The following is a 23,528-nucleotide window of genomic DNA, read 5'->3' as shown; positions in this document are numbered from 1 at the left end:
AGCTAATGGGTCAGTATGTGTGTCTTAGTACTAACATGCACGCCTTGTTCTCAATGTGAAAGAGTAGTGATATACCCAAGATGCATATCAGTTTTTTGTCATAGCACGTCTAACCAAACGAGAACAAATGGACTAACAGTAGAACTAATACTCTAAATCATATGTAGGGTCAGCATCTTTTTAAGGCTGTGACGTTGATGTTTTCTTCCAGGTAGGAAAGATGATGATGGAGCTGCAGACACAATAGACATTCCAAAGAGGACCACACCTGCTAAAGGTAACTACAGGCTCAGTTGACACTTTCACTGCATGCATCATACAGTAAAAGAAAAGCTGATTAAAACAAGTGCATTTGTTCATAAACTTTATATCTGCCCTTCTCAACCCGTCTTCTCTACAACCTCCTTTTTGTCGCTCTTTCCTACCTTGTCTGCACATTACCCATCTATCATTCCTGCTACTCTTTCTTGCTTCTCCATACTTCCCCTCGTGCTTCTGCCCTCTTCCCCTCTTTCTGCTTTGTTCCTGTAGGCTATGAGCTGCTGTTCCAGCCGGAGGTGGTCCGTATCTACAATTCTCTGCTAAAGGAGTCCAAGAACCCCACCGTGCTGGAAGCCTCAGCCGGAGCTGTTCAGAACCTGTGTGCCGGACGCTGGACTGTAAGGACCGCTCTTCATCATTGTCCTATTCCATTTTATAGCTAGTTACGGGAACATATACCTACACACAGCTCTTTCGAGCTGTTTGGTCCTGCATGCTGTAAGATTTCAGCAGTTTTGGGAATGTACCCTTTCCAGTGCATTCTTGGATTACGTACCACTACTTTAACCGTGTCCTGAAAATGACTGTTGCGTTATTGTTAAAGGAGGCATGTCCAGTCTTGAATTACACTTTCTAAAACACTGTGGCTAAGAGGTTTAGACTGTTGCTGCCATAAGATTAGTGAATGGAATAATCAGGGAAAATGGGAGTTTGATACTAGTTGGCGCGCCTGTTCAGTAAGTATCCATGGGAAAGATGCTTAATACCATACTTACCTATAATGAATAAAGTATTAAAATGTATGCTTCTCTGCACATGATATACTACAACAAAATGCTGTAAATGTATTGTCTGGCTGTCTTCATGCAAATTTAACCAAAATTGGTGCATTGTTCCCCTTTTTTTTATGGATATATTTGAGTAGATTCAGATAATACAAATAATTGATTCCTCTAGCAAAGGGAAACTACTTGAAAATGACATTGGAAAGGTTTGTTTCTACCCATAATGAGGAAACTTATAAAACATGAAAGGGGGACACCTTTTTAGCGTATATTGTCAAGTTGAATTGGGCTGTTAAATCAGTCCCTGATTTAATGAATAACAAATGTGTATCTGTTTAGTATGGGCGATACATCCGTGCCTTGCTGCGCCTCGAGAAGGGTCTACCCATGATAACGGAGCTGCTGGCCCACGGCAACGACCGCGTGGTCCGCGCCATGTCTGGAGCCCTCCGCAACCTAGCCATCGACGCTCGCAACAGAGATCTTCTAGGTGAGACTTAAAGCGCTCTGTGTGATGGAGCTAGTCATCCTGTGCAACAATATCTAAAAATACAGTTTTGTACCTGTGTTGCACCAGAAGGATTAATTGTACAAGAGGATAGTGTCCAGTGGTGGTTCTAGACCAATTTTATTGAAGGGGCCGGGCTGGGGCCAGTTGTTTTGTCAGAGGGGCACATTCAGTCCGGGACGAGAGAGACAAAGGTAATGTTCAAGCTTTCAAAATGTCTTGTTTAGTATAGAACGTATTGTTTTAGTATGTTCCAGTAACTCACAGTTTGTTTCAATAACGGGATATTTTCAGTAACTTAGTTATAGTTTTATTAAATTACATTATACAAAAAAAAAAACATTGCTGTTAACTTTAGCTCGAGAGACAGTGCATTCTTTGATGCAACACTTCTTTGTAGGGTTTAATGAACAGTTTAAGCTCTAGTGTACGAGACATACTCTGGGTCCCAGTTTGTATTTTGTATCCCACTATAACTTTTGCTAGGAAACAAGAAACACCACCATATTCATCCCTGTTATCAGTCATGATGTGAAGTATACACAAAACAAAATACTTGATGGTAGGCCGTCATCTGCGGATTATCAAGTGGAAAACATATTTTGGCAGACTGCGTGTCCTGGTAGGACCAGTAGGCTACTGTTATAGCTTTTTGTGTATGAAAAGTTCTGTTTTATTGCAATGCATTATTAAATTGTTATAATAATTTACTCTTCAAGGAGGGGGACAGGAGAACAATTTCCAGCAATATCCAAAGGCTATCCATGCAATGGAAACATGGATTACAAGGACAAAATATTGTGTACAATGCTGCATTCAGTTTAATGTACATTTCGTCGCAAGGAAGATGATTATGATGATGATGATGATAATCTTTATTTGTAGAGCACTTTTCAAAAACAAGTTACAAAGTGCTTTAACAAGTGTAAAGACAATAATACCCAAAAAAACAATAATACAAAAACAATACAAGATAAAAGCAAGAAAACATAGAAAAGACTAAAATACCCGTTTAAGAAATATAAAATAAGTAAAATAAAATAAAATGGATAAAATAAAGAAAGGCTGACTGTAAACGCTGTCCCCTATAGATATATTACTATGATTACTGTAGACCAGGGCTATTCAATTACAAATTCAGTTGGGCCGGATTTTAAAACCAGGACACAGAGATGGGCCGGTTCATTTCTTTATCATCTGTCAGTCCTATTTATTACTAAATAATTGATTATAGGCTATTACTTTAAAAAAAAAGTAACATTTATTAACTAAATGTTTCTAGAGCAGCAACAGGATTTACAACAGCAGAGTCACTAATATCTCGCTGGAAACAAATCTAACATGTCAGTAAAATGAATCATATTCCTGACATCAACATACTGAGTGAAGTTTAGAAAGAATGAACAACTCAGTCCCTCCTCTCGTCCTCCCTCTGCTGCTGGTAGAGAGGAGGGCTGGTTGGTAATGTCCGCTGATCAGCTGGCTGACTTTGATCTGTGTGTGAGGCCATAGTGGGGTCCGAGGTCTGTGCCCCCCGACCCCCCAAACCGCCACAGATAGTGTCAGTATTTAAGTGTGCTTTCTTGTGCTTGTGTGTTATCAGGTAAACATGCAGTGCCTCACCTGGTGGCCAACCTGCCTGGCGGCGGTCAGAGTCAACCGGTGCGAGCACTTTCTGAAGAGACGGTGGTGTCTGTATTGAGCACGCTCCAGGAGGTGCTGGGCTCCAGCCTGGAAGCAGCCAAGACCCTCAGGGCCTCACAGGGGGTCGAGAGACTGGTGCTCATTAACAAGGACGGGTAAGGTTTGAAATTTGAGATCATGTTCTGTCCATGTCTGCAGGTTTATAGCCTGTTTGAACTGCATTTTTAAATGACTTGCCTTCATTATGCGTCCCTTTATAAGTTATTTTTAATTCCCTCCGTCTGCCTCTCCTGTCCACCGGGATCACCAGGAATCGCTCTGACCGGGAGGTGCGTGGGGCCGGCCTGGTGCTGCAGACAATGTGGGGGTGCAAGGAGCTGCGGCGCACTTTAGAGAAGGACGGCTGGAAGAAGTCCGACTTCATGGTCAACCTAAACCCTCCCAGCAACACCACCAGGGCCAACGGAGGATATGAGGACAGCACTCTGCCTCTCATAGACAGAGGTCAGGAAGGAAAAGGGAAACACATGCATGTAAAGTGTACTGCTACAAAGCCAAATATCTGGGTTTAAAGCAAGTCTTCTATGTCTCCTGTCTGTTCATATTTTGTCCAGCTAAAATATTGTTTGTACAGAAGCATTATTAGCAAAGTTAGTATATTATTTTGTTGATGTGGACCAAAACTGTCATGATGTTTAACTGGAGAAAACACCAAATTACACATGGCTTGTGTGTTGTGTAATGCAGCACACAAACTACCGCTAAAAGCTGTTAGGGGGTCAGATCTATAAAATTCAAATTTTTAAATGCATGGTTTCTTGAATTCCAGTACAAATTCATCTTTGTCTGGCTTATCATTTTACTTTGCGTACAGATCCAATTCTAAATGTTTGTATTTCACTAAAGCCCCACAGTGGCAGTGTTTCAAGTAGTTCATATAATGACAATAAGCTGTTTGCAGAAAATGTAAATAGTAGTAACATTTCATTCTCGTATGTTTGTCTCAACCTGCTTGGTGTGCGAGACGTTTAAGAGTTTACCACAGTGGGACATTAAAGGGTTTTCAATCACCCAGTTGTGTAAAATATTCTTTTTTAATATATATATAAAAAAATAAAAAAATCTCTTAAGCTCCTTGGCACTGACTAGAAAATTTCCAAACCCCACCAATTACACACCAAAGTAACGCAAACTAAATATTTGCAAATACTAGCTGGCTCATGTCTTAACTCTTTGCAAAACACTCACACACCTACACACTATTCTGTCTTTGGCAGGAAATGGTCTGTTGACACTGCTGCTGTGGGATCAAAAACATTTCACAATACACATCGATGCTCACTGTTTTTGTGTCTTTAATACACAGGGGGCGGCAAAGGGGACCGGGAAATGATTCCAATGAATGACTTGGGACCAGGCAAGTGTGACAACAGCAAAAAAAACCACACACAGATGAAACTAATGAATGAGCAGTTTTTTTATTGTGAGATTTGTAAGATTACAAACACACACACCCCTCTGGTTTAACATACGTTTTCCCCTTTACAGATGCTTACTCCACACTGGACCAGAGAGCAAGAAGGAACACTCTGGATAACACGCTCGAACCTGCTGACAAAGATGCCGTACAGGTAAAGACTGGCCCCCCACACACACACCACAGCATTAACCCTGCATGACTGCATCTTACTGAGAGTCATTAAAAAAAAAAACCTTACATACTTTATACAAATCTTTACTCACCTCCATATAACTTCAAGAGCTTATAACCGGACATTTCTAAAATGTACAGACAAGATGATAAGAGTGTTTTTAAAACACCAGAGCAGTCTCAAGATGTTATCTGTGCTGTCACTAAGCTGAATAATGTGTTTTGGATTGGATATCGATTGCACATCACCGCCTAGCTAAAAACATAAGACTCCTTGGAGAAATAAAACTGATTAATCATGTGCAACACACACACACCTTTTTGATGTTTCCCTATTTCAGGATGATACACAGACCAATGTCCTCACTCCCTGCGAAAAACGTTACCATGTGAACGGCCATGCTGTCACGCACACCCACAGACAGCATGTCGATGCATGTCACGTTAAAGCACTGTGGTTGATCTGTGTCTTGCACATGATTTCTCACCGGTGTTCCTTTTCCCCCCCTGAAACATGATCTAACATTAAACTAACCTTTTAATAACCCTTCTTTTATCATCTGACACTTTTATTTCTCTCCACTTCTCTCTCTCTCACACTGTTTCTTTTTCCTTCTCCTGTCTTTACATTTTGTGTCTCCTCATCCTTCTTTGGATTTTCACACTTAACCCTCTTATTTCTTTATTTACCCCCTCCACGCTGTGTGTCTTGTCTCTGTCTCCTTTGCTCTCTCTCTCGCTCTCAGGGAGGGATGTATGGGGAGAGGCAGGCCTCTTTGCCTCTCATGGATTCTTACGATGGTTAGGCTACACCCACTGTCACTGCATGTCGGCGCATGGTATGTGTGTCCCACCGGCTGCTCCTCTCAACTCACTGCATGGCCTAATATCTTGTTGTGTATTAAGAACGATGACTTTGTGTGTTTGACAGTGACCAGTGTTAATGAGCTTCCATTGTACTGTATTTGGATGTTTTTTCTTTTGCTCCCCCTGCTGGTGAAAAGTGTCAGTGACTTGTTCTCTGAGATGTGATTTTTATTTTATTTTTTTTTCCCCCCTCTGCACAGTTTGTGTAATATTTTGTCTAACGTGTGATGACTGTTGCCAGCAGCCACTATTGTGTAATGTATTTTGTACCTTTCTTTTAAAGCCTCTGCTGTTAATATGAATTTTAAATGTGCGATTCTTCCCGCCTAGGAATGAACGCCTCGCATTAGCTGCTCCACATGTTCACATCCTACACTTGTGCCCCTTCTTGTCTTGCAGAAAAACTGATTGTGTGCATCACAAGACGACAGCCTCCTCCCACGTACTGCCCTTGCTGAACTGACAATGGGGGACCACTACACTACCGATGGGACTAAAGCCCATCTTTAACTTCTGTCCCCCTTCACTCTTTTGCAGCTTCTCTTCTTTCCCTCTCTCTGTTACATTCCTCCATTGCAGCTGACAAACTAATGAAACCACATGGGGGAACAAGTGACAGGGATCTACGCTCCCTGTGGACAAACCGGACGAGACACTATGACCACTTTGTGCTTTGCGAGTCCCTGAACTCCAAAACGCTAACCACTCGATCAGATACTGTGGCCACATCACTACATCTCCACAAAACACTACGACTTGCCTGGACAACACTAATTCTGTCTTCGATTATAAGCAGACTATGGCTTCATTTGAGAACTTTTCTATTTCTTGGAGGTCGGAGCTACGACTAATTAAGCTAATTAGAAAGATCAGACCTGTCGGGATCAGAACGAGACGTTTTACATAAATAAATTTTACATAAATGGCTATTACACTATGTTTTGACAAAATAGAGGGAATGTCTAATTTTTTTCCTCTTATATTTAACTACTACAAAAAATTTCCTACCACTAAGAACCAGTTTAATGATCTAATCAGATGTGTAAAGCTTCTGCGTGCTTGTTCCTCTTCTTGCTTTGCTTTGTACCACAGTATTGTACCTGTGCCAAATGATTCTGCTACTGCCAGTACTGAACGCAAGACCCTCCCACACAGACTCTTTACAGCATCTACACTGAAAACTGTCATCTTTGTTTTGTGCGCAGTTTGTATCGTTGACAGTCCATTGGGAAAATGCATTTTCTGTTTCTGATTGTGAAGATAGATAGAAAAGGGCGGAGGTCCTAGTGTGGATGTTCCCACAGACAGAAGTGGAGCAGACAAATTATTCTCCATCTCGTTGACAGACAGTGTAATCTGTCCTGTTTCTAAAGTCATGTTTCTGTTAAATGTAACTTTGTAATCCTTGGGAGATCTTCGAAGATTCAGTGGGTGCATTTCCTTTTTACCTGCAGGTCTGTAATCTTATGAATGTGTACATACAAGACTCGTCTCTAATAGCATCTGTGTGGGCTAACTGGAGTGCCTCTCTCATTCAGGACAGGTCTGATGAGTTTGTCCCACGTGACATAGGTAACCAATCAAGGTCTTTTTTTTCAGCATGTTACTAGTTGGGTGATAATGTATATGGAACTCAACAGTTTTCTATTCTGCAAGATAATTGAATATGTGAACTTGTATGTAAGAGTTGATTCCTGTTGTTGGGATTGGTTTTTTTATAAAAAGGTATAAAACTCTTGAGTTCTGTATAATGTACTGCTTCATAGCCTACCGACTTTAACACTACAGAACAGTACATGGGAGAAGACACAGTATTGTATGTTTTGCCCGCATTTCTTTAAAACAGCGCTTGTTCTGTAGAAGAATGCATATTAGTGCCGAGTGAGATGTAGATACTTACTGAGTGGATGATTAAAAGAAGCACTAGGGGGTATAATGTGTTTCTGTTCTTTTTTTTTTTTTTACCTTTCCTTTGTTTTCCATACCGAATTGAAACTGACAGAGGATGCCTCATTTTCTCAAAGTAACAAGTTGCCTTCAAGAGAGGACTGACCAATAAAGGAGAGCAAGGGTTTGTGGTAGAATATCTCTGGAGGCATAGACCAGAAATTGCTATTAGATAAAGTGGAGAAAAGCACATTTAAACTATATAAGAGAATATTTGTTAATTTTAATGGTTTATGTATTTCTTTTTTTATATTGATTTGGGTTTAATTGTATTTGGGTGCTCTGGGTGAACGCATATGCAATCAGTTTATGTTTTGAATTAAAACATTCACTTTGTCTTGATTAAATGCAAACCAAGTTAGCTAAACAAAATCCTCCATCGCTGTCCTCAGATACTGGAACACTAATGGTAAAATCTGATTCTGGACTACACCTTAATCTCTTTGCCTTGGCTCTTAAAAGTTGCACATTCTCATTTATGGATGACTTATGTAACTAGCAATACTGTTTTTAATAAAAAAAAAAAGAATTATTTCTCACAGCCTTTGTTTTCTTTTGCCTCTTGTTGCTGACAGTATTTTACAGTGAGTCAGTGAAGAGAATTAGGTAGATGGTCCATCAGCCTTGTCATTGCAGTGTTTTCCCCCCTCGTCGCTTCACAGAGCCGCCAGCAGGTGTCGCTGTCAGTTTGCGACTCACAAGTTTAATGATTCTGTGACAGTGGGACTAATTTTGGACTTTAGCGCTAGTCATTGTTTGATATTTGTCCAAAATACCTCTGCTCATGCAACTGAAAAAGACTGGTAAGTGTAATTTCCAAGCTAACGCTAACTTTGCTTCACTGTATGATTAGCTGATGTTAACATGAACAACATTGACTTAACCTGACATTCATCAGCGCTAACGTTAAACTCCAAGAGGCGTTCAGTACACCTTCAATGGGCTTTAAACATTATTAAAAAAGTGTTTGCGTATGAGACATTGCATTTTTACTTAACTGTTTTTGTCATTTGTCTGCTAGTGTAACGTTAGCTAGCGTTTAGCAACTTCGACCCTTAAAGTCATGGAAGAAATATCAAGTGAAATTGTACCCTGTCGCAAAAAGAAGATATTTCACAGAAAGCTGAATAAATTGAAGCTGGAAAATACGAATTTTTACTCTAAAGTAAAAAACGCCAGCAAAAGTTTACCATGAAGTTCACCGACCTTGACGCTGCGCGAGCGCAGTTGTGCTCCTCCACGTGCTGCTCCGAGTCCACAGTGACGGCTGAGACACCAGCCAAGCTGCGCGAGGTTAATGCTAGCTTATGTTGATGGTGCAGAGTGAGCACACTACACGCTCTTTTGTCTTGCGTTTTAAAAGTTACTGAAAAACTCCAGTAAGGTCAAATACCAGCATCTAGGCATTTTCAAATAAAATATGATTTAAACATTAAAATTAGATGATCAGTAGCAAATAGTTAAAAAAAAAACAAAAACAAAAGGTCAGTTTTAAGTGTGCCTACTACTGGTATCAGCTATAGTATACTTGTATGTGTGTCTCATAATAAATGTCACCATATTCTTTGATCCGTTTTCCCTGCTCCCAGTGCCTGTGCGGACATGCAGAGGTACCGGTGGCCAGGTTATGAGGTGCAGCTTCTTAGAGAGCTGCAGAAACAACAAAACAGCGCCCAGTTCTGTGATACCCTGCTGCAAACTGAGGGTGAGCTGTGTAAAATGAAATGGTAGTGTAGCATACTTGAAATTGAAGTTAAAAGAGGTTAACCAACATTTTTCTCTTATATTGGTACAGGTATCTCAGTCCCAACCCACAGTTGCATCCTCGCGGCTCTCAGTCCCTACCTGTCTCAGAAGCTGTCAGCCTCTCCATCTCCACCATCGGGCCAGAAGCGCCGCGTCCAGCTCCAGGCTGTGAAGGCCCAGACCCTGCTGAAGCTCGTCGGTCTTCTTTACTCTGGGGAGCTGGAGGTAAAAGGAAGCGTAGAGCAGAATGACGTGCTGTCTGCAGCTCGCCACTTTGGGATCACAGACCTTCTTGAGGGACAGAAAGATGGGGGGATGAAGGAGCGAGACCTCCAGATAAAATGTTTTGGGAGTAGCAGAGAGAGGAATGAAAGCAGGAAAATGCAGGACGCGCAAGTTCAGGCCGAGATGGCTGGAAGGAGAGCTACAGATGCTCCGATTGAAAAGAGAACGTGTGTGTCCACAGGCACACAGACTGTTAAAGCAGGTGAAAAGACAGTGGGCTTTACTCACTGTGACCAAACTAAACCTCCAACCCCAGAGCCTGCGTCCTCTGTGGCTCAAAGTTTGGATTGTTTTATCTCACTGCCACCCCAAAATATCACACCCGAGAAACATTTGTGCTCCACTTCTTTCCCACCTATTCCCAGCATGCCCAGTGGAGCACCAAGCGATGGAGAGTCAACATTAGACCGATCGTCTGACAGTATAACAAATCCCAGCTCAACTTCACCTTTGTCCAGCAGCGGGAAGACCTTCCCCCTTCCCGTTAATGATGACTTAGACCCCCTGACACATCAGGAAGACGGCACCTACCAGCAGTCATTGGAGTTTGGGAACCACGTGCGGGTGTTGGCTGAGGAAGGGACAGGGCTGGAGGATGCAAAAACGGCTGACTATAGAGAAAATAGAGAGCAGCCAAGCTGCCGTGCCAGCAGAGATGACGTTCTAGAGGAGGAAAGAGGAAACTCTACAGAGAAAAGGCGCGTGCATGCAAATATAGGGATGAAGAGCCTGGCTAAGATGAAACAGATGCAGCACATGATGGAGACCACACAGATTTCTATCAAAGTAAGAAATAGTAGTTCATTTTTTCATGCAGAAAATAACCTGGAATGTTTCATAGTTGGGTGTGTCCCTAAACCCTGAAGCTATTTAGGGTTTGATTACCAACGGATTGTACTACCGCCTTGTGCTGAACAGTAAAGACTATCGGGCCAAATGGCAAAATTACACTTTAACATTCTGTGAAGTTCATTCAGTGTAACCGGCGTGTGACGTGTAGTTTTTCTATAGAACACGTCATAATGTTAGTTTTCTGTCAAGCAGAATTTTAGTATCACAATCACTCAACCGCTGGTCCTTAAAATTTTGAGTCACGTCTCTATTTCCTCTTCAGTGCAGCTGCGACTGTAAAAATGGCTTTGTCACTTTGTCAAAATGTGAGGATTTAGTTTCCCGACAGAATTGTCACACGTCTCAGCTGCAACATGTTCATGATGTCTTCAGACTGTACAGGTTTTTATCCTCTGTGTGTGTGTTTGCTTCTGTCCGTGTAGGTGAAGCTGAGGAGGAGGAGGACTAAAGGAGAAGTGTGGGAGGTTGTGAGCGTGAAAGACACAGATGAGACGTTGTCAGTTCTTACCTCGCGGAAGCAGGTATGATGATGAATTTATGTTGACACACTTGTATCTTGTCCAGCTCGCTCGAATTTAATTGGATGTTTTGATGTGTAGAGAAAATGCATAAATTGCACCACCATGAAATTTAGGTGCACCCAAACTTTTCACAGCACCTTTAGTGCCATAACAGTATATTCTAACCTTTTGTCATTTCCCAAACATGTTGATAGTTAAATGAATGTAAACAGGTAAACGCCATAACTGTGATTGGTCTGCTCGGTTGCATTGCATTTCCTACAAGTACGTAGGAAATGCTCTGTGTTTCATGAGTGGCCAAATAAGTGGCTTTAAAACTGTGGATACTTTTTCTTAACCATCACAGCCCACTCAAAATGACTTTCAGAATTTTATCCATCCGGTTGATTTGAAGTCTAGAAGAGCCGCACAATTATTATTTTACCCCCAAGTTAGCAGAAGGCTAAACTGGAAGTTAGCCGGCTCACCGTTAGAAGTCTACACAGTGGAACATAGAAATCCCACAGAGCAACACAGACATCGACGCACAAGTATAAGCGCGAGGTTACGTGCATTGCCGGCACCATAGGTATCGACGCAGAGTCACTGCAGGAGTATAAATCTGCCGCACTTCCTCTGCTTTTGATTGGCTCTCACCTTCTTCCACAAGTGAGTTTTGGGGAAAACACACACACAGATGGAGATGAGGCTGACAAAAATTGTCCTGCGAAATGGTTGCGCTCTGGAAACCCTGTATTAACTAATCTGCAAGTGCAATAAATACCCAATCATTTGTCTTGGTGACGCAGGGCAGTGCAGAGGTATTATGTTGTCATTTCATCACTTATTATTTAAAGGGACTGTAGCTCATATAAATGCATTGTGTGTATAGGGGGTAGATTAACAACGTTTTCTTAAGCTATGTAACTCAAAACACAGCCACAAAGCTGGACCAATTAGCAGTACTGTATTTCTCTTCCTTAGTAATCAAGGACTGTTAGTTATCTCTTATTGTCTCAGTGCTGGCTTCGCTTTTTCATGCAGTGCTCGCTGAACAAGATAACAAGTGTTGAGGAACGAGATTGCAGAAGTAAAGTTTTCAGAGAAAGAACAACGCCAGAGGCAAATTTATTCTGCAGCGCACACGGTGATGCAGGACTACCGGACATTACTTTGAGGAAGCCCTGGTGGAGTTGATCCACATTCTGGGAAGAGTAGAGTAGGCAGAAGAAGAGGAGGCATCGCTGTGGAGAGAGGTGCAGGTGGACAGACTGAAGTTTCAGTGTGTTGTTCAGGCTCAGGCGCTTCTTCTGGGAGAAGTGAAAGGCAGAGCATGATGCAAACGATAGGTAAACAGTGGCCCCAGACAGCCTGAGCTGCTGCCTGGGGCTTGATGCACAGCAGGTATCTTTCATCATGTGTTGGTGAATTCTGTCTGAAAGCAAACACTTTCTGGCCTCACCCCCGTCCGTTTGAACGAAGTCAGGGGGTGATTGATTTCTGAGGGAAAGCCGCTGCTCTCAGACTGCACCTGAGATCCGCAACACCACAGCCATGCTGATAATTGTTAGAAAAGTTGACATTATCTAATAAATAAAATGATAGATGTTTATACAGAAGGTCTGTGTTTATTTAATAGGTTGAGTTGAATCTTTTATCAAGTTTAATTTAATATGTGATCATCATCTTTCTAAAGGATGGCTCCAACCACAAAAGGCCACAGACAGACCTTACAAATGGTGAGCCGCCTCCTTCCTCCATCCAGCCAGGCCCAGTTCATAAGCAGATTCTTCAACCTGCTACCACCAGCTCCCCAGAACCAGCCCCTCACCCCAACACCACCTCTGACTCCCAGCCTCTCTCCAGTGACTGCTTCACCCCAAACCAAAACGATGGCCTCGAGTCAGTCCCACTCCCTCAGCCCCCAGCCCCTGTAGAGGAGTCTGACGAGCAGATAGAGAAGCTGTTGGAGGATATCATGATGGGCCTCAACATCCTGCCAAACTTGGACCGGGACTGCAAGAAATCTGCTCACCTTCAGCCGAGCCACGCCGGAGCACCAACTGTTTGCCAGGTCCCAGTTGCGGAGAATTACCGGGCGCAGAGTCGGATGCATGCTGCCGTCAGTGCAGCAGGGTGTGTGTATTACCAGGATTTTGGGACACAAATTCATCACTCATTATCAGATACAGGTATCTAGATGCATTTGTTTCATAAGTATTCTTTGTATAGCCATTTTTTATGTGTTAATTGGAATAACTGAAAGGATCACATGTTTAGACAGATTACAAGCTAATATAACTTTGTATATGTGGTGGGTGTTGAATCATGCAAGTTAATCTCATATTCTTTACGGCTGTATCCTTTGTCTATATTGTCCTTTTATCTGTGCTGTTTTATCCTGTTGTTTAGATGGGGCTATAAAAAAAAACAGTCGTCGTCTTGTGTATATTCAAGCAGCGTTTTGAAACATGGCTAAGTCCATATCATGACATTGCTTATTTTGTCACAGTGAAAAACAAGTCAAAGTAATCAAGTGAACCTCCCCTCTCGCACTGATTTCCTGGCAGTTTGTGACCCGATGGCAACGTAACTAGTCGAGTTTTGCAATATAAACATCTATAAACAGAAAAAAAAGCGCAACCTTGCTCTGTTTGGGACTGTGAGCTGCACTTCATCGACGTTGCTGAAGCTGACGTGCGTGTGGATTTGTGGTGAGATTTCTGCCTGATCACAAGAGTTGTCTGTTAGATTCGGTTTCCACCTCCGACGTTCAATTCAGGATAGGCCTGTTGTGAAATAGCAGCTGCACAGTTTATTAATTAGATTGGCAATGTGAATCCAGAGCTACTGGTGGCCTAAGTGCTGGGGAAAATTACCCAGAAATCCCTTGGTTTCCACCTCTGTTGAATGTCAGACGGTCTGAAGGGCAGAGCCATAACCTAATGCACAGCAGAGTACAGGGCAGGTAGACTTTTAAAAAATATTATGAAATGAAAGAGTCTGCATGTGTGTTGACTCAGCAGGAATGATATTAAATAAAAAAGTTGATCTACAGGAGAAAACATATCAGAAAGCAATACCGAATGCCTAAACCCTTACTGCATTATCATCTGTTATAGTTTTATATTTTGACTTGTCAACTGCTGCCTGAATTATGTATTTTCCTTTACATAGGTAAAAATTTCCGCCATAAACTGATGCAGAAAACGCAGAAATTGGTGCAGAAAGGTTCACCAGAATGTAGGAAATTAAGCGTTTAATGCTCAAAAGTTTCATATAATTCGGCATTGATTTCTTAAAAATAGTGTTAAAATCTCGTCTCGTTCTCGTGAACCCAATATCGCATCTCGTCACACCTCTAATAATTTGGCTATATGTTACAAAAAAAACAGAAGGTAATTTGCCAAAATCGTCACAGTTGAGAAGCTGAAGAAGGGAATATTTGGTATTTGTGCTTGAAAAATGCTTACTCAATTAAGTAATTGTTTAAATTTTATATATATGGTATTGAGCAGTGCAGATAAAATAAATATTTTACCCATCCATCCATCGTCAACCGCTTATCCTGCGTACCGGGCGAAAGGTGGGGTTACACCCTGGACAGGTCGCCAGTCCATCGCAGGGCCATAAATCTTTAACAAATAATTTAATAAAATTTCTAGTTCTAATCTAAATTGTTTACATTATACCGCCCTGCACACTCACACACACCTACACTTCTGGTTTCTCACTGCAAACACACCGGCTTGCCCCGCCTCAATTCCCCCGTCTGCTCCACTTTCTCCATCAGCAGTATATTTTATAAAGTCGCGTAAAATATGCAGAACTCTTTTTTTCCGTATTTTTCCACCCATATTCTGTTATCACGGCAGCAGGTGAGCTGCATATCGGCTCGTTAATGATGTAGCCTTTCAAATAAATTAAATGATACCTGCACTCTGTTCACTGTTGCTTTACCTGGCCTGTGCTTGTAAAATAACCACCGCGACTTGTAACTAATTAATAGACTAGGTAATTTAATAGACTACCACGTTTTTTACCTAGTGAACACCTGCACACAAAACGACCGCTACCCCCCGGCCTGCCCCTGTCATCGTTCATCCCGATGTTACATTGTAGACATCGCCCGTCCCTAGCAGCAGTTACTAAAGCAAACAAAGAACCCAGACCTTCTTTCTGTGTAATTCCTCTCAGTCCTCCTCTCAATGAGTACTTCTCATTTTATCACACCAGCAGTTCTAATCCAAATGCCCACACTGATACCTCTCCTCTTGTCAGTCCTCCACTATCCAAAACCCCCACCAACCACTTCTGCTTTGTTAAGTCAAGGTGATCTGATGGCAGTCATTGTTGTTTTACAGCTCGGAACCAGCCCAGCTGCTCAAGCCTTTCTTCTCTACGGCCTCATCGCTCTCCGCAGTATCACACAACTGTGCCCCCCATGGGGCAAAGAGATGGAACGAGCCACCTGGGCATGCCTCTGTCTGAAAGTCAAACTTGTCCATACCCTGAGGCTCCCACTACAAGATCAGACATACCTGCAGCTTGCTACTCCAGTGGGCAGAAACTATATTACCCAGCATGCCAGGAACTGTCTTCACAAGACCCTCCGAACAGCCTAGAGTTTTTACCCCTGACGAATGGAAATGAGGAACAGTCCCCGCATTCTTTTTCTTTACCTTGCATAGGTGATCTGCGGCTTCCTCGATGTCTCTCTCCATTAGAGCCATCAGCCTCAGCAGCCAAACATCAGCCTGTCCTCAGCAACTCAGTGAACCATAACAGTAAAATCCAGCCATCTCTACATGGGCGACCTTGGCTCACAGAAATCCCCGGATCACTACAATTTCCTCTCAGTGCCATCACTAACAGAGAAAATAAACATACGTCTGTACCACAGGATACAAACTGCAGCTGTTGGTCGAAGCAAGGTCAGAAATGTCAGGAGTTGAACCCACAAAATACCCAGGCAGATGAGGGAAGAACCATATCTGCTTGTAATCAAAATGTGGCAGAACTGAAACCTAACTCCAGGAAGGTGAAGGGAAGTTCAAAATGTGAACATGGTAGTGCCGCAGCGCCTAAAAAGAAAAAGAGAACATGTACAAGTCGTCCACAAGATGCTGCCAGTTCTCTTTCGGCATGCAAAGATATGAAGGTCGGTGATGGTCAAATCAACCTGAGCGTTTGTTCAGTCAGTTTGTCGAGCAACAATGTGCTGGCCAAGGAAAGGGAAATGGCCACTGGTTCTTCAGCCATGCCAAGCAAACTTGTAGGGAAACCCAGTGAACCGCAAACCATCAGAGAACGTCGGAGAAGGAAGACCAGAGGGCCTGGCGATCTCGGTTCTGACCAGCCTCGGATCAGGACCAGAGGCTTTTTGAAAAAAAGTCAAGGGACACCGAGTAACACGGGCCCACAAGGTTCTTCAGTTTTAAAGCCCATGGTCTGTACAGCTGAGATTGTGTATAAGCAGGAGGTCACACACTGCAGGCGGAGGCGTGGAAGGCCGCGGAAAATTCAGCTTGCAAAAAGCCCTTCAGACAGCTCTCCTGCTATCATTGAAAAGATGAGCAACAGTGTGGAAAGTGAGCAGCAAATTGACAACAATTTGCTAAAAGAGGAGGAGGCTGAAAAAACAAAGAGGAGGTCTAGAAAACGGAAGAGGAATAGAAGTGAAGTGGAGGTCATTCCACAGAAGACCATAATTGTTGAAAGCACTTGCGAGGCCAAGGCAGACAATAATGGTGAGATAATCTCAGCAGAGAGGAAACTCAAACGGCCACGGCTGGTCACACTGAAGGAGTTTCAGAAGCTTATCAAATGCCAGAACTCAAAAACAAGGAAGGCAAAAGAAAGCCAGGACAAGGAAACAGAAGAAACTGCAAGAGATTTAGAGGAATTAACTAAGGAGACAGAAATAAACCTTACTCGGCCTCGGAACAGGGACGGGATTGAAGAGTCTCACGCCATATTTAATGTGACGGTTGACAAAAATCACAATCAGATTTTCACCAAATCACCAGCTGAGTACGGCAAATCACAGCGAGATGACACAAACGGCTCTACGAGTAAGGAGAACAGTTTGTGTGGTGGTCAGTACCATCCGGTGTTTTCCTTTGATGTGTTGGGAGAAGAGGGGGCCAAGGTAGCAGGTGACAGGGACCATCCATTGAAGAACCCTGAAGAAGGTAAATGTTCGTTCCCGTAGTGTACAGTAAGACTAAAACAGAAATATAAAAACTATTGCGCCACTGAATCTTTATCATTTGATTTATTGGTTAGGCTGAAAAATAACCAACCCATTTTCTTTAAGCCACTACAGTGTGTGTAAAATTAGCAAAGTGTCTACTTTGGCGCCATCTGGTGGTAACATCAAGGGCACTGACAGACAGCAATAACTCCCAAGAGGCTTAAATTGTTATTATGAATAATGAAGGGCTGGTTTTAAGATCGTTTTCAAAGTACGTCCACTAAAGTGCTTGTTTTGGCCACTGACAGGCTCAGAGTGGTATTGCAAGTGTCTAAAAAAAAGGATTTTCTCTGTAGGGATCCCTTCCACAATGTTGTCAAAGAATAAAATCCTTTTTGTCCTTTTTCCTCTTGTCAGAGCCACCAGACTCCATTGATTAAAAACTGCAATTTTCCCTTATAGTACAAAGGAGTTGCTGGTCTACTACTTCCTTGGGTAGGTTAGTTAGTTTGCTAAAAAACATGTACATAATCAAACATAAGTACAGGTACAAAAGTATTATCGACAGTAATTTAGTGGTTCTGCAGTGACGTGTCCCCTGTGACTGATATATTTATTTATTACATGAATTGATTCTTGATACTGATTCACCGATGTGTAAGCAGCATTTTACTGTTGCTGCTGCTCGAGGTGGAGCTAGTTTTAACCACCTTATACTATATCTGTTTAGCTAGAAAAAGTACTTTTTAAGATTTTTTGGTGAAACTTTGAATAAGTTTAACCATTTGGTCTAAAAACATTCATTTAAATTAAACATTCAGATCTTTAGAGGGGAACTGTCTCTTTGGTGGAACTGCTAACGTCTCATAGGCATCTGGAGCATGACAAGCAGCCTGAACCACACACTGGTTTGTTGTAAGGGGTCACACGCCAAAAAGGCTGATAGTCACTGGTTTAATCATTGCATCCGATTTTAAAACCTTACCACATGTTTTATATACAATGTTAATCTGAGAAGTAACTTGTAACTCCAGTTCTCAAATAAATTTAGTGGTCCTATATTTCCTTCTGAAATGTAGTGTACAAGTATAAAGTAGCATAAAATAGTAATTTATAGTAAATTAACAGTACCTCAGAACTTAACAGTGCTTGAGTAAATGTACTGTTATTTTCTACTATTGCCTTGATACACTTTTTGTTTATTTGCTGAGGCTTTCAGATATCTGCCACTCCAGTACAGTTCAGGTGAATTGCCTTTTTCTTTTTTTTTACAAAATGTCCTTTCAAAACACAGAATCAATGTGTCTCTCTGAAAAACAATGTCCCAGTTGCTCTGGATAAACCATCTTACTTCTGTTGTTTAGCACCAGAGGCCTGTGATGCAGGAGTGTCGGATACAGTGACATACACCGGCGATAGCAGTCGGCTGTGTTGTGACACCGAGCTCCCTCAAGAAGACCAAAGGCCTTCAGACCCCAACTTGGACCCCCAGACTCCTGAAATAACTGGTCCCCCTCTGTCAGACGACGCTGTTGGGTTCAGCAAGAGCACAGGTTGCGATCAAGAAGAAGAAGAAGAAGTGGAGGTGGACGTTCTCCTTTACTCCCCAGACAAAGTGCCTCAGTCCAGCAAGTGTGAGATTAGCCTGGACAACATGGAAGTAACTCCAGAGGAAGAAGAGGAGGAGGATGTGCACGAGATTGATGTGACTGGAGATGAAGCAGAGTAACCTTTTGTACATGTGCATAGTTTTTACTATGTTGTGTGACTAGTTCAGCACTAATCTTCTCTCTGTTCTGGTTTTATGTATGTTCATAGAGATGCCAGATTAAGTCCATTTTGCTGTGAAGCTATGTATAACAGGTTTTTCTATGTTTTCAGCATCAGTCTGTGTCGGGCGATTATAAGCTTTGTCCTTGCAAGAATCATTGGCTGCGTGCTAGTTTTGACCTTCAATTGGTTCTATATAAAAGGTTGAAATGAATGTTTCATTTCCATTTAATCACATGCTAAAGCATTGAAACTAATAGGGGGATAGTTCTCGCTGTATACATTACCATTTATATTTGTCAATTTGATTAATTCTTTTCATTTTCAGTGAAATTTGAGTTGTGAAGACTAATTTAGGTAAAAGCACTTGAGTGGCGTTGTCTCTCTGTAAGAACCATTGTAGAAAATACTTCATTTAAGCTTGTATTTGTAAAGCGGGGGTTTTATGTAAAGTTACATAATTGTTGTTTATTAAAAAAAAACATTATTTCGTGCACGTCAAGTGTTATTTTTTTTCCTGACAACATCTGTGGAAACGTACAGAAAGGCAAAGACAAGGACACCCTGTTTTAAACCAACTTTATTGACAGCGGAAGTGCGGGCGGAAACGTTACACACGTGTTTTCTCGAGGACTTGAAGGTTAAAGAAGAAGCAGCGGGTAGTTTCTTGTCCGCTGGAGAGGATCACCAGGACGGCGTGTGTGTGTGTGTGTGTGTGTGTGGTTAAACCCGGGTGTGAGCAGCAGTGAAACGCAGACATGGATCCCATGAAGGCGCAGCAGCTGGCCGCGGAGCTGGAGGTGGAAATGATGGCTGACATGTACAACCGGTAAAGCCAAGACAAGCTAACCAGCTAGCTGTCTGTAGTTTATGCTACCTTTCGGTCAGTCGTGAACTAGTCTCATTAAGCGGTGACTAAGGGTAATCGAAAGGTTAGCTACGCTTAGTCAAGACGTAGCTATAGTGTCCCTCCTTTATCCTCAGCTACATCTGTTACCTGAAATTACTTCGCTCCATGTGACAGGATTTCATTGATGCTCAGTCGCGCCGACAGACTGCGGTGGACATAAAGCTGCAGTCTACTGTTCAAGGCACCAACTTAGGGCTTCAGGCAACATCATTTGCATTGGAGCTTAATTTATCGAATAGATGTTCGGTCTATAAAATGTGGGTCATTGTTTCCCAAAGCTCAATATCACGTCGTCAAATGTCTTGATTCACACAATCCACAACACAAACATATTCATTTTAATGTCATGCAGGGGTAAAGGAACCGGAAAATATTCACGTTTAAGAAGCTAAAAAAAAAAATTAAAAAAATACTCAAACCGATTAATCTGTTATCAAAATAGTTGATTTTATGATTAAACCTTGCAGCTCCACCACCATGAACAAACAGCGTTGTCTGCAAGTCACGTTAAGTGTGTTTGTAAATTCTTAACGTATTAAATTACATGAACACTAAATAGGTCTGATTTAGTTAAACTACATCTTAATGTAGGCTTTTCAATAACATTACATAAGCACAGTGAAAATTGTCTTTATGGCTTCAGTTGTGATCAGTCTATAGCCTAATTTTTGATTAGTTAGTTAATGAATTAAATGTTAAAACTCTCTTGATTTACTACATATCTAAATTTAGCCAAGTCCAAAGTGAGTTATTTTGATCTATATTGATATTAGGGACACAACATTGGGTTTAACCACTTTTCAAAAGGAGAAGATGGAGAATATTAAAATATAGGTAACAGGTTAATGCATCTTTTTTTTTCTTCTATTACTCTTCAGCAGGAGGAACATAACCCACACAGAAAGTTAGACATTAATAATCTGTTCAAAATTGTCTTCTAATAACAGCGTTTTATGGCTGGATGCTCACATACGGTTTCATTTCAGCTATTATTGCAGATAGAAAAACTAATGAAACAGACAAGCATACAATAAGAGAGCCCTTTTTTTAGAAAATGTATCACGTATAGTAACCGCAAAGTGAATTTAGGTTTAGGGTTTGTACTCAGTGGAGAGAGTAACGGTGAAGGGTTGATGTGGTAAAACTTGAGTTTCAAGTTAAGAAGTGAGTTGAGGGGAACTCCCATTGAAGAATGTGGACAGTTGTACACTGCACTATACATAGGTTCACTTGTGGTGAAGTCATGTGTACTGGCTTTTATCACATCAGATAGTTTGACTTGTAAAAGCAAGAAACCCACAGGTGTTAAATAACGTTATTGATAGATGAGTGCGTTATGTGTCAGTAAACAAGCATGAAGAGGCCTATTGAAATATTCTGTAAATCAGCAGCGTGATCCCGTTAATCACATTACATGTGTCTTAATGAAGTAGTAGATTCACGCTGAACCTTTTTCTCCTCATTTTAGCTCAGGCTTGCTTTGATTGTCATCATAGCTGATCACACATCGTATTGATTGAGGGTACTCTTATAACTAATGAACATGTATCAGTTGAATTACCTACATGTATGGTTTGTTCCTGTTTTGCAGAGCTGATAGGCCTTTCTCACTATGGACATTTTGCCATGACAAACTAATGATTTTATAATAATAGTATTGTGTATATTAGTCTTTTAGCTTGTCCAGTTCATAGACTGTATATAAAAAGGTCCAGTTACACTTGAATAGAACAGAGCCATTGTTGTTAATAATTACACTTGTGCCTTTTCTGCTATGTCTGCTGAGAAAAAGGTCTATTGACAAAGCCAAATAGCACATTGTTTTTAACTCAGTAGCTCTAATAATAGGAAACTATTCCTGGTGCTTTTCTTCTTATCCATGAGCATTGTCCCTGTCAAATAAACAAATGAAATAAAGTAAATTAACATCAGACAAACGCCCCATAGTGCGACTTGAATCCCAAGTGGGGCACTGATATACCGGGCTCAAAGCAGCGCATTAACCTGTTTTGACCAAACGATTAATCGTTTAATCAAGAACATATGAAATAATTTCTTGATTAATATTTTTGCTTGATTGAATGATTTAATTAATTTACTCAGTCAAGCAAAGTTACACTCTACTCTTATTGGTTCCAGCAGAAGACGCTGTACAGTTTACCAAGTGACTATATGTGAGTGTTGGTGTTAAGGCCCTCGGCCGTACTGAAATAGCCCGGTAAATATGTTTGCACATGGAATAATATTGATCTTTATATATATATATTTTTTAAACCCGACTCTCCCCTGGCCTTGTTTCCCAGAATGACCAACGCCTGTCACAGGAAGTGTGTGCCTCCACATTACAAGGAGGCCGAGCTGACGAAGGGCGAGTCGGTGTGCCTGGACCGCTGCGTGGCCAAATACCTGGACCTCCACGAGAGGCTGGGACGCAAGTTGACAGAGCTCTCCGTCCAGGACGAGGAGGTGATGAGGAAGGCAGCTGTGGGGAGCGGATAGAGACGCTGATGGAGGGAGCGAAGTGGAGCATTGTTGGGGAATACATGGTTATGGGGTTGGGTTGGCATATCTGGTTTCTCTAAGATGAGAAACTTGTGTTTTAATGAGTGGGTGGGTTTTGTTGGGGAAATAGAAAAAAATGAGTCAAATGAGTGCTGTTGAGCGTCCACTGGGACTACGACCTCTGCTGCAGTCAGAGGACGAGACACAGAATGGGGCTGGAGGAATCACCAGAGCACTTGGTGGAGCATGAGGATGTCAACAGCTCACAGTGGTCCACCAGCCTCTCTGGATGGGTTGGATTAGTTCTACATTCATCTCGGCCTGGCCTACAAGAAGTCACCTGAAAATTGACTGGAAAGGAGAAAGGCCTGGGATGTAATATTATTTGTAAGTCATACTTTGTGATTGTTTTTAGCTGCTTGGAGTGCAAGAAGGGTGCTGCTTCTACTGCAGAAGCTCAAAAATGTTGTTGAAGCTTCGTGGTACCAACTGTCTGGTACTTGGGGCAGGTCAAAACAAACACTACGGATGATTTGCATTTAGTCTTTGTTCTCAAATCGCCCTTTGAACTCGGGTGATATGTTTTGGTTTTTTTATTTATTATTTTTCCCCCCCTCCTTCATTCAGGTAGAAAGTGTCTGTTATGCAGACAAAGTAGTGTCAGTTCTGTAGGAAAATCAAATACTTGGATCAGGGCATGCACTGATTTAATTATGGGTGGCAGTATTATACAAGACACTATGCATAGTTTACTCTTTCTCTGCTCTGGACCTGTCCTGTGTTTGCTTTATCTGTAACACCAACTGGGACAGACTTCCAGCCGCCATTCTGGTTACATGGACGTGCTTTAAAGATGGACTGAACTTTGCTCATTTGTCATGCTTGTGTCGACTGTGTTGTGCTGTATGTCCATGGACCATGTAATTGACTGTGAAACACTTCTCTTCTTTTTTTTTTTTTCCTTCCCTGTGCTAACCACTGTGTCAGTGACCCAGCTTTTGCCCTGCATATTGGAGAAGCTGCGCAGTGGTTTTTTTGTTTGTTTGTTTTGTTATAAATGAATCTAATAAAACAATACCATCCTTTTTATCTTAGCATCGTGAG

At 41.8% G+C, this 23,528-nt stretch overlaps 3 protein-coding genes across 11 annotated transcripts in view; all 3 read left to right on the top strand.

Annotated features, from left to right (window-relative positions):
- Window positions 1-8,195, top strand: part of ctnnd1 (catenin (cadherin-associated protein), delta 1) — a 29,261-nt gene extending 21,066 nt beyond the window's left edge. For 7 of the 8 annotated variants that reach the window (XM_038714361.1, XM_038714358.1, XM_038714362.1 and 4 more), the window contains 9 exons: window positions 212-277; window positions 532-659; window positions 1,386-1,536; window positions 3,158-3,353; window positions 3,509-3,702; window positions 4,565-4,615; window positions 4,747-4,829; window positions 5,596-5,688; window positions 6,116-8,189. In XM_038714361.1, coding sequence (XP_038570289.1) covers window positions 212-277; window positions 532-659; window positions 1,386-1,536; window positions 3,158-3,353; window positions 3,509-3,702; window positions 4,565-4,615; window positions 4,747-4,829; window positions 5,596-5,655 — 929 coding nt within the window. In that variant the 3' untranslated portion in view covers window positions 5,656-5,688; window positions 6,116-8,189. Of the gene's footprint in view, window positions 1-211; window positions 278-531; window positions 660-1,385; window positions 1,537-3,157; window positions 3,354-3,508; window positions 3,703-4,564; window positions 4,616-4,746; window positions 4,830-5,595; window positions 5,689-6,115 lie in introns of all 8 variants that reach the window. The other variant, XM_038714360.1, reaches the window with a different exon arrangement.
- A 107-nt stretch (window positions 8,196-8,302) lies between these two features.
- Window positions 8,303-19,508, top strand: LOC119899698. Of its 2 annotated transcripts, XR_005443892.1 has the most exons (8): window positions 8,303-8,466; window positions 9,253-9,368; window positions 9,459-10,480; window positions 10,969-11,067; window positions 12,743-13,238; window positions 15,411-17,240; window positions 17,660-18,487; window positions 18,607-18,740. XR_005443892.1 is itself a non-coding variant. In XM_038714355.1 (7 exons), the coding sequence occupies exons 2-7, from the start codon at window positions 9,266-9,268 to the stop codon at window positions 18,969-18,971; spliced, it is 3,915 nt and encodes a 1,304-aa protein (XP_038570283.1). In that variant the 5' UTR covers window positions 8,303-8,466; window positions 9,253-9,265; the 3' UTR covers window positions 18,972-19,508. The 2 variants fall into 2 exon arrangements, 1 of the variants encoding a protein (XP_038570283.1); XM_038714355.1 differs by lacking the exon at window positions 17,660-18,487 and having other exon boundaries at window positions 18,607-19,508.
- A 120-nt stretch (window positions 19,509-19,628) lies between these two features.
- On the top strand, window positions 19,629-23,511 carry timm10 (translocase of inner mitochondrial membrane 10 homolog (yeast)). The gene is made up of 2 exons (XM_038714354.1): window positions 19,629-19,841; window positions 22,226-23,511. The coding sequence occupies exons 1-2, from the start codon at window positions 19,771-19,773 to the stop codon at window positions 22,419-22,421; spliced, it is 267 nt and encodes an 88-aa protein (XP_038570282.1). The 5' UTR covers window positions 19,629-19,770; the 3' UTR covers window positions 22,422-23,511.
- The last annotated feature ends 17 nt before the right edge of the window (window positions 23,512-23,528 follow it).

This window comes from Micropterus salmoides, unplaced genomic scaffold (genome assembly GCF_014851395.1).
Source record: "Micropterus salmoides isolate LMB-PRFRI ecotype aquatic unplaced genomic scaffold, ASM1485139v1 Ms_hic_scaffold_12, whole genome shotgun sequence".
Lineage (NCBI taxonomy): Eukaryota > Metazoa > Chordata > Actinopteri > Centrarchiformes > Centrarchidae > Micropterus > Micropterus salmoides.
Note: the sequence above shows the minus strand (reverse complement) of the source record. Positions and strands in the feature narration are given on the sequence as shown.

Excerpts from the sequence above, each read along its gene's own strand:
- timm10 (XM_038714354.1), top strand. The coding sequence starts at position 19,771 with ATGGATCCCATGAAGGCGCAGCAGCTGGCCGCGGAGCTGGAGGTGGAA. Across the intron at positions 19,842-22,225 it reads ATGGCTGACATGTACAACCG|AATGACCAACGCCTGTCACA; the intron begins GTAAAGCCAAGA and ends CTTGTTTCCCAG.
- LOC119899698 (XM_038714355.1), top strand. The coding sequence starts at position 9,266 with ATGCAGAGGTACCGGTGGCCAGGTTATGAGGTGCAGCTTCTTAGAGAG. Across the intron at positions 9,369-9,458 it reads TACCCTGCTGCAAACTGAGG|GTATCTCAGTCCCAACCCAC; the intron begins GTGAGCTGTGTA and ends ATATTGGTACAG. Across the intron at positions 17,241-18,606 it reads ATTGAAGAACCCTGAAGAAG|CACCAGAGGCCTGTGATGCA; the intron begins GTAAATGTTCGT and ends TCTGTTGTTTAG.